At 28.2% G+C, this 10,076-nt stretch overlaps 1 protein-coding gene across 1 annotated transcript in view; it reads right to left on the reverse strand.

Annotated features, from left to right (window-relative positions):
• Positions 1-9,815, reverse strand: part of LOC122501131 (E3 SUMO-protein ligase ZBED1-like) — a 32,876-nt gene extending 23,061 nt beyond the window's left edge. Inside the window, exons 1-2 of the mRNA XM_043610407.1 lie at positions 9,281-9,815; positions 8,756-8,984 (exon numbers count right to left, since the gene is read on the reverse strand). Coding sequence (XP_043466342.1) covers positions 8,756-8,984; positions 9,281-9,815 — 764 coding nt within the window. The remainder of the gene's footprint in view (positions 1-8,755; positions 8,985-9,280) is intronic.
• Positions 9,816-10,076: the final 261 nt, after the last annotated feature.

Below are 10,076 nucleotides of genomic sequence, written 5' to 3' on the forward strand. Positions count from 1 at the left end.
TTATTTTCAACTAATTGTCAGAAAAAAATATTACTATTTGAATTAGTGACTGATTTTTTGCTTCTAAATCCGATATTCTTAACTGATTCAATAATTTAGAGTGTAAGATATAATATACACACGGAGAGAGATTCTGTTTTAATATTTCGTATTATTATATTAGTATTTAGTAAAACCGATTGCAATTTGGGGAAATCATGTACATTTATGAATTAATATTACCATTTTTAAGAAAGTTTATAATCAAATTATTACTTTGTATTATTCTGAAGTAATAGAAATTGAAATAGTCAATAAGAAGTTGTAATATTATAAGTAAGAAAGTATGCAATAGTAAAAAGTATTACCAGATGATTATACTAAATACTATCGAAGAATTACATAAGTTGTTAATTTAGTTATGAATAGTATTATCGACTATAATAAAAATTATGACCAGCCTAGTAGCAGGCCATAGCAGGCTATGGTCTGACGTCAGGCTGACGTAGAGCGGTTACGAAGCTGTCCGAGATTAGCCGAATATTTCAGTCGAGCAGTTCCGAAATTATCCGAGTCAAACCTCGTGGCAACATGTGCACGTTGTGTTTACCCCAAAATATTTTAATTTGATGTGTCAAAATGTGTCGGAATTTGGTGAACAATTTTATTTTGTTCATTCAATAATTTTAATCGACAATGAAGATTTCCTAATTGTAGTAAAAGGCATAGTCCATTGTCTTTTAAATGAGCATTTGAGAGCATTCAAAATTTACACGGAAAAAAATTAATCTCTAAATTAGAGATTTAATATGAGATTTAGGCATAAACTATCACTGGAATCGGATGTGTGATTTGAACAGATCTCTAAAACTGAAATTTAGAGTTATATCTAATCCGCATATATTATCAGTGTGAAGAATCCGTATTTTTATGCCTGAAAATGATATTAGAAATATCAAATTTTATGATTTATCACAATTTAGAGTGAGAATTATTCAAAGAATGTATATTTTTCTTTTAGTATGAACTTATAAACAAATCCATTGACAATCATAAAAAATTGGACATTTTTTGAAGATAATATGAATTTTTTATTATTTCATTTCTTTATTTGAATCAAATTATCTCAATATCACACAATATAAACATTCTTTTTCTATTTCTTAATAAAAAAACATGGTTTGGTACAACTTTCAATATAGGTTAGGTTTTCAAGTGTCAAACGAAAGTTTAACCTGAAAATACTAATAAATAAAAATATGTCCCACACGTGATAACGCGAAAAACATTCGTAAAATATGGAAAGTGAAAACTGGGAATGAAACTGCATTTAAAATATAAAATTAATACTTAAATAATTAAAATGGTTTAAATATTCTTTGACAATGATGAACTTAAAACGCAATGTAATTCACATCAGATAAGTTGTGAAATTAACAAATCTCTAAATCAGAGATGTGAATTTAATTGTGACTATAATGTCTATTTTAGACATACTTACATTCCATTGGATTTCAAATTAATATTATTTCAAGTTTAGATATTAATTTTTTTCCGTGTACGAAAATGAATTAGGACATTGGAAGGTATTTAAAAAAAATGATTTAAGATATGCTGCATTTTAGGTAGGTGAAGTTCACAACGTTTACGATCAACGAATTTAAAAAAAATAAAAGTATAAAAAGTTAATATGTAATAAAAATTATTTAAAAATGCCGTTTTCTGCAACGCGCGAAATTTTCTTTTTGGAAATCATTTTACATTCAGCCAATATTACAAACAAAAATTTTGATCCTAATCTGAGTGGGGGAACCGCCCCATTTACCACCCCCCATGTAATAAAAATGATTTAAAATTTTATTTTCTGCCACGCGCGAGATTTTCTTTTTTGAAATCATTTTCCATTGAGCCAAGATTACAAACAAAAAATTTGACCCAAATCTGAGTGGGGGAACCGCCCCATTTACCACCCCCCATGTAATAAAAATTATTAAAAATTATATTTTCTGCCACGCGCGAAATTTTCTTCTTGGAAATCATTTTACATTGAGCCAATATTACAAACAAAAATTTTGATCCCAATCTGAGTGGGGGAACCGCCCCATTTGCCACCCCCCATGTAATAAAAATGATTTAAAATTTTATTTTCTGCCACGCGTGAAATTTTCTTTTTGGAAATCATTTTCCATTGAGTCAAGATTACAAACAAAAAATTTGACCCGAATCAGAGTGGGGGAACCGCCCCATTTACCACCCCCCATGTAATAAAAATGATTAAAAATTTTATTTTCTGCCACGCGCGAGATTTTCTTTTTTGAAATCATTTTACATTGAGCCAATATTACAAACAAAATTTTTGACCCAAATCTGAGTGGGGGAACCGCCCCATTTACCACCCCCCATGTAATAAAAATGATTAAAAATTTTATTTTCTGCCACGCGCGAGATTTTCTTTTTTGAAATCATTTTCCATTGAGCCAAGATTACAAACAAAAAATTTGACCCGAATCAGAGTGGGGGAACCGCCCCATTTACCACCCCCCATGTAATAAAAATGATTAAAAATTATATTTTCTGCCACGCGAGAAATTTTCTTCTTGGAAATCATTTTACATTGAGCCAATATTACAAACAAAAATTTTGATCCCAATCTGAGTGGGGGAACCGCCCCATTTACCACCCCCCATGTAATAAAAATGATTTAAAATTTTATTTTCTGCCACGCGCGAAATTTTCTTTTTGGAAATCATTTTCCATTGAGTCAAGATTACAAACAAAAAATTTGACCCGAATCAGAGTGGGGGAACCGCCCCATTTACCACCCCCCATGTAATAAAAATGATTAAAAATTATATTTTCTGCCACGCGCGAGATTTTCTTTTTTGAAATCATTTTACATTGAGCCAATATTACAAACAAAATTTTTGACCCAAATCTGAGTGGGGGAACCGCCCCATTTACCACCCCCCATGTAATAAAAATGATTTAAAATTTTATTTTCTGCCACGCGCGAAATTTTCTTTTTGGAAATCATTTTCCATTGAGCCAAGATTACAAACAAAAAATTTGACCCGAATCAGAGTGGGGGAACCACCCCATTTGCCTCACCCATGTAATAAAAATGATTAAAAATTTTATTTTCTGCCACGCGCGAGATTTTCTTTTTTGAAATCATTTTACATTGAGCCAATATTACAAACAAAATTTTTGACCCAAATCTGAGTGGGGGAACCGCCCCATTTACCACCCCCCATGTAATAAAAATGATTAAAAATTTTATTTTCTGCCACGCGCGAGATTTTCTTTTTTGAAATCATTTTCCATTGAGCCAATATTACAAACAAAATTTTTGACCCAAATCTGAGTGGGGGAACCGCCCCATTTACCACCCCCCATGTAATAAAAATGATTAAAAATTTTATTTTCTGCCACGCGCGAGATTTTCTTTTTTGAAATCATTTTCCATTGAGCCAAGATTACAAACAAAAAATTTGACCCAAATCTGAGTGGGGGAACTGCCCCATTTACCACCCCCTATGTAATAAAAATGATTAAAAATTCCTTTTTCTGAAACTCGCGAAATTTTCTGTTTTGAAATCATTTTCCATTGAGCCAAGATTACAAACAAAAAATTTGACCCGAATCAGAGTGGGGGAACCACCCCATTTGCCTCACCCATGTAATAAAAAGTATTAAAAATTCCTTTTTCTGAAACTCGCGAAATTTTCTGTTTGGAAATCATTTTACATTGAGCCAAGATTTCAAGAAAAAAATTTGACCCCAACCCGAGTGGTGGAACCGCCCCATTTGCGCCTCCCCCATGTAATAAGAATTATTAAAAAATACATTTTCCGCAACGCGCGAAATTTTCTTTTTGTAAATCATTTTCAGGGTTGCCACGCTTTTACTCATTTTAAATTCCCTGACTTTTCCAGGTTTTCCAGGTTAAAAAACGGAATTTTTCCAGGTTTTTAAAACTACATTTATATTTTACAAAATTTTTAATTCTAACCTTTTTGAAATTAAATATGTTTTATAATAATTAAAAATGTGGGACTGATAAAATCATCATTTTATACGTATTATAAGAATATTGTTACTGTAACTTATTCAAAATTACTTTTATTATTTTAATTCAATTATTGTTTTCCACAATTTCTAACTAAAATTCTTCTTTATAAAGTGTAAATTAATTATTATTAATAATTTCTGAAAAATTTCTTTCAACAATTTCAAATCCTTTTGTTTACAATATTCAATTTTACGAAATTTCATCGATTATTCAGGTATTCGGAAATTCTTCAATCAAATATAATATATTAGAAAATAAAAACTTGAAATAACTTCAAAAAAATTCAATTCAACTTTTACAAAAAAATGAAATCTACACAATTTTAAGTTAAAAGTATGAAAAATTCAAACATTCAAAGATTATAATTTGAAATCTTTTCAAAACTCAATTATTATCTAAAGTTTTAACTGAAATTCATATTTCAATCAATTATTATTAGAAAATTCTACGACAATTCAATTATTTAACCCGTTGCCTGTTTCCAACCCACGGGTGGGTCGTGAAAAAGTGTGGCCTTAACTGTTTCCGACCCACCCGTGGGTCGTGTTCACTATGAGTCAAAATAAATATAATTTGTATATAAATTGATAGATATTTTTCTTTATATCAATATTATAAGAAATTATAAGGGTCATTAATGATATTTTAGAAAATAATTGAATAATTAGTTATAATTTAAATATATTATACTATTTGAAGAAGTATCACATTCCGCTGGGCAGTTTGGGACAATCATGTTGTATTTTCCTCAAACAGTTAAGGGGTTAAATACAAAAAAATAATTTATTGAAAAATTGAATGGTTTTAAAAATTCAACTCTCATTTAAAGAATTTTATCAACAATTTAAGAATAATTTCATTTTTCGAGAAATTAGATTAAAAATGTATTAAAAATAATTGAATCTCTGTAAAAAAATTTCATTGAATTGAGAAAAGTTTTTGAAAATAATTGAAATTTTGTCAAGAATTTTGTTAAAATTTTTTTTAATAATTGAAATATTGCCAAGAAATTTATTAAAATTTTTAAAAATAATTGAATTTTAGAGAAAAATTTTAATATTTATAAAAATAATTGAAATTTTGACTATAACTTTTTTTAAACTTTTGACCATAATTGAATTTCTGCTAAGAATTTTATTACTTTTAAAAATAAGTGAATTCTTAAGACGAATTTTTTAATAATATTTCTTTTTTAAATACCTAATTATTTTTAATACAAAAATAAATAATTTATTGAATAATTGAATTCTCATAAAGAATTTTATTAACAAATTTTTAAATAATTGCATTATTTTGACGAATTTTAATAAAATTTTAAGAATAATTACATTTTTCGAGGAATTCGACTAAAATTGTATCAAAAATAATTGAAATTCTGCATTGAGTTTTATTATCTATGAAAATAATAATTGAATCCCTGTAAAAAATTGTATTACATATTTATAAAAATAATTGAATCTCGGTAAAAATAAATTGAATATTTTCGAAAATAATTGAATTATTGCGAAGAAATTTATAAAAAAATTTTTTTTAATAATTCATTTCTTTTGGAAAATTTTATTAAAATAGTAGATATATTTAAAAATATTGACTGGAGGAGAATTTTTGAAAAAAAATTGAATTTGTTAAAAAGAATTTCATTAACATTTTTGAAAATAATTGAATTTTGGAGAAAAATTTTAATATTTATAAAGATAATTGAAATTTTGACGATAAATTTTTTAAACTTTTGATCATAATTGAATTTCTGCGCAGAATTTTATTACTTTTGAAAAGAATTGAATTTCTTTGATGAATTTGAATAAAATTTTTAAGAATAATTATACATTTTTCGAGAAATTCCATTAAAATTGTATTAAATATATTTGAAATTTTGCGATGAGTTTTTATTATTTATGAAAATAATTGTAAATCTATAAATTTTTTGATTATTTATGAAAATAATTGAATTATTGCGAAGAAAAATTGTAAAGGCAACTCTTTTAAAATTGAATTAAGAAAATTGAATTAAAGAAAAATTAGATTTCAAGAATAAGTACAATAACTTTAGAAAACAATAATTTTCCAGGATTCCAATCAAAGTTCCCTGACTTTTCCAGGTTTTTTCAAGGTTTATAAAAATTCCCTGACATTTCCAGGTTTCCCAGGTTTCCAGGTTGCGTGGCAGCCCTGATTTTACATTGAGACAAGATTACAAAAAAAAATTGACGCGAATCCGAGTGTAGGAACCACCCCATTAGCCTCCCCCCAAGTAATAAAAAAATGATTTTAAAATACCGTTTTCGCTACGCATGGAATATTTTTTCTTAAAAATTAAATTAAATCTCACCAAGAATCTAGAAAAAATAGTTTAACCCTATCCGAGTGGGGGAACCACCCTAATTACGCAACCCCCTAGTTAATAAAAATTCTACAAAAATACGTTTTCTTTTACTATTCGCGAAATTGTTTACCATGATATCAATTTACATTATACTAAGAGGGTAGAAAAAAATTTGATCCATATCAGAGTAGGGGAAGTGCCCCATTTGCCCCCCCCCTTTATGCAATTAAATTTTTTAAAAAATACAATTTTTACTACGATCGAAATTTTTTAGCTGGATTCTTGTTACTATTATGCAAAATAATCTAAATGTAAATAATAAGTTATTGCAATTTTGTATGATAAACTTAAATTTTTAACATACATTACTTTTTATTTATAAATTTATTCATGCAATTATTAAAGGAAAATAATAACATTGTAATCAATTAAAACATACTTTATTGTCTTATATTTTAAAAATTGTAATAAATTAAAGAATAAATTTCTGTTTTTTCATTTACATACTATATTTGTTATTTGCACACTTTTTTGTTCAATTTACATATAAAACACTGTTTTCTTTTCTTAAAATACAAAGATTCATTTTTTATTTTTTTGTGATTGACGCCTGCACAGTTTACATTTATATTTATCTAAGATATCTTTATTAACTCTTTTATTTGGCCGATAGTTAATGTTTTCTTCATCATCAGAATTAATTTCTCCTTTATACGCACATTGTTTGTGAACGTTTACACTACATTCTTCACAGACAATACATTTTTTGTCTTTAACTTTAAATTCGCAATAAGCACAATTTTGTGGTCCTTTTTCAGCACAAATAATCAACTGATTAGCAACATTATTTCTAAACTTAAGAGGGTTGAAGTTTTCTTCCATTTCTGTGTCAGTTGCAATACTATCCAAATAGTACTGGATGTAAACTCCACAGTTAGACCCATCGTTTACTGGTTGATATGGTCTTCTTTTTACGTATTGTTTTACTTCAAATTTCCCTTTTTTAAATTTTCCAAAAGAAGAATTAACGTCGCAAACTTTTATAAATTGATAAAATGCCTCTACCACTCTGTCTTCATCACTACCTTGCATATAAGGATCTATTAACGTTATGAACAATTGTTTTACATTAACAAATAGTAATCTCCAATGTCCAAGGAACAAGTAAGGCATTAGAATGATATCATTCAGAGGTTTATTCATTTTATAAAATGGGTGAATGGTATCCTTCCTTTTATTATAAAAATCCCCTAAAAATATACTTGTATTATCAGTTGGAATGTAAGTAATATTTTCTGACCAAAATTGTTTTCTACACACAGAATAAGAGTCAATGATTTGCCCGTCAATCCAACCTGAATCGTTTGTAAGAGATTTTAAGTGCTTGCAAGTAATATGAATTTCGCTGGTTGTTGAAAATACACTATCTCCAAACGTGAATTTTCCAACTATTATGTAATTCGATTTCGAAGTAGAATAATATTCTAAATTCTTTTTCTCATTTTGAGAATATTCGATTATATTATCGCCTATGTTTTCTACTACACATTCTTCGTGAATTGTTTTTTGACGTTTTTCTTCTAAGTGTTTTCCGTTTTCATTAATTATTTTCCTTTTCCGTGAATCAGTTTTCTCATTTTTAAATATTTCTTTATTTAGATTGACTATTTCTTTTTTTTTCTTCAGGTCATCAACTTCGTAATTTGATCCAGTCAGTTTATTGTTACTAGTTTGAATAAATTCTTTTCTTACAAAATTTTTTGTGCCGTGTTTAGATACTAGTCGCTCTGCTTCATTTTCCTCTGCTGTTATTATTTTCTTATCAATGATTTCTTTTACCAGTTTCGTCAAAGTTTTAGCCGACGCATGATTAGCTTTTCTTTGAACCGATTGTTTACCTCTTCTCCACACGTCAACAGTTAAAGGATTAGAAGCTGTATCTGGATAAGCTGGCTTTTCTTTTCTTTCTTAGTCATTTTTATTCTCGCATCTTCCCCCAGGTTACATTCTGCTACAATTTCATCAACATAGTCTTCAAGTTCCCTAATGACTTGTCCTGCTGCACAATTTTTCGCTTTTCTAAGATAGAATGTTTTATTGTTGCATTGTGTGTTTCTACGTAACTATTACTAACGCGAGAGATATTTTTATCAATAGTATCGAGCATCAATGCTCCACAAATAGAAATGAAAGGCATATACTCCAGTGTTAAATATTCTGCAAATCTAGGACAATAAAATTTATTCAAATTTTCATCGTTTTCATCATCGAGTAAAGCTTCTTCTTCATTGTATTTGTTCTGCAATCTTACTAATTTTATATAAAACCGTTTATAAAATTCTGATTGGGTAAATACTGCTTTGCTGTCTTTATAAAAGTACTCGAATTCTTTTTCAATCTTATATTCCTCTATAGCATTTTCAATAACTTTTACTTCTTTGTAAACACTTTTCATTTCATCCTTTATATCTTTTGTTATCATGCCGGAGAGAATGAGAATTGACCTATTAGCTTTTTCTGCATCCTTCGTTAACAGAATGTGTAAAATATCTTCAAATATAACGTCTACTTCATCAATAGTTCGACTTAATAATAACAAACTGAATATGTCTAGAACAAAACTTTTCTTATCTTTTAAACGTATATAATTTTTGTCTATAGTTTTGATGTTCGATGCATTACGTGAGCAAAACACGTCAATAGGAATGTTAAGTGGTTTGGAAGGTCTTTTTTCTTTGTTAAATAATCATAAGTCATATTAATGTAATCAACTACTGTCATTTTATTCCACTGTAATGTTATGGCGTTTATTGATGCCCAAGACCAGTCGACAACAATAGCTTTAAAAAATGGCCATTCAAATTTTTCTTTCAGAACAAATTCTTCAAAATCCATCAAAAATTTGCCTATAGAAAAAGCGTCATGATTCACCGTTAACATCTCTATTGCTGGAATTTCGGATTCATTAACTTTGCACACTATGCAATAGTACATGACTTTATTGCTAGAAACGTCATCTAGTTTCCTAGCTATGGATCCTGTAGAATCACAATGCCCAATTCTAGTTGATTTATTATCGACTATTGCTTGTAATTGCCGTTTGCTATACATGACTGTTCTCAAAGGTACTGACACATTACGAAGATAAGGATCATCTTTTTTACTTTCATTTATACACAGCTGACATAAATCTGAAAGTACTTTATCTTCCAAAGTTAATCGATGTTTACTTTTATCTTCTTGTCTGATTTTGTGTAGCGTTTTTATTTTCATCATATTTTGTGGATGACCATTTTGCCACATATCTTTGTTTAATGATAGTTCTGTCTTCAATTGAATTTTTCTAGCAGATTGATGTTGTAAAAGTCTCTTCATTTCATCTCGTTGCTTACCTCTGATCTGTTTATACTTTTTTGTTGTGCCATCATGTGAAACTAACATTTTTTATTACTTAATACTCTCAACGTTGTATGTTTAAGCTCTAAATCTCTTATTTCACATTTAAAATGTTGTGAATGAATATGATTTTGAGAGCAAAATGCGTATATAATAATTGTATTTTTTACACTGTTATTAAATCTAAAATTATAAAATGTTAAACTACATGGGCATTCTAAAATTTCGAAAAAACATTTCTTAATAGAACCATATATGGTATCTCTGTCATATGTATCCGTATTACTTTTCCACATTTTTTGATCG

Source organism: Leptopilina heterotoma, unplaced genomic scaffold, assembly GCF_015476425.1.
Source record: "Leptopilina heterotoma isolate Lh14 unplaced genomic scaffold, ASM1547642v1 Lhet_2032, whole genome shotgun sequence".
Lineage (NCBI taxonomy): Eukaryota > Metazoa > Arthropoda > Insecta > Hymenoptera > Figitidae > Leptopilina > Leptopilina heterotoma.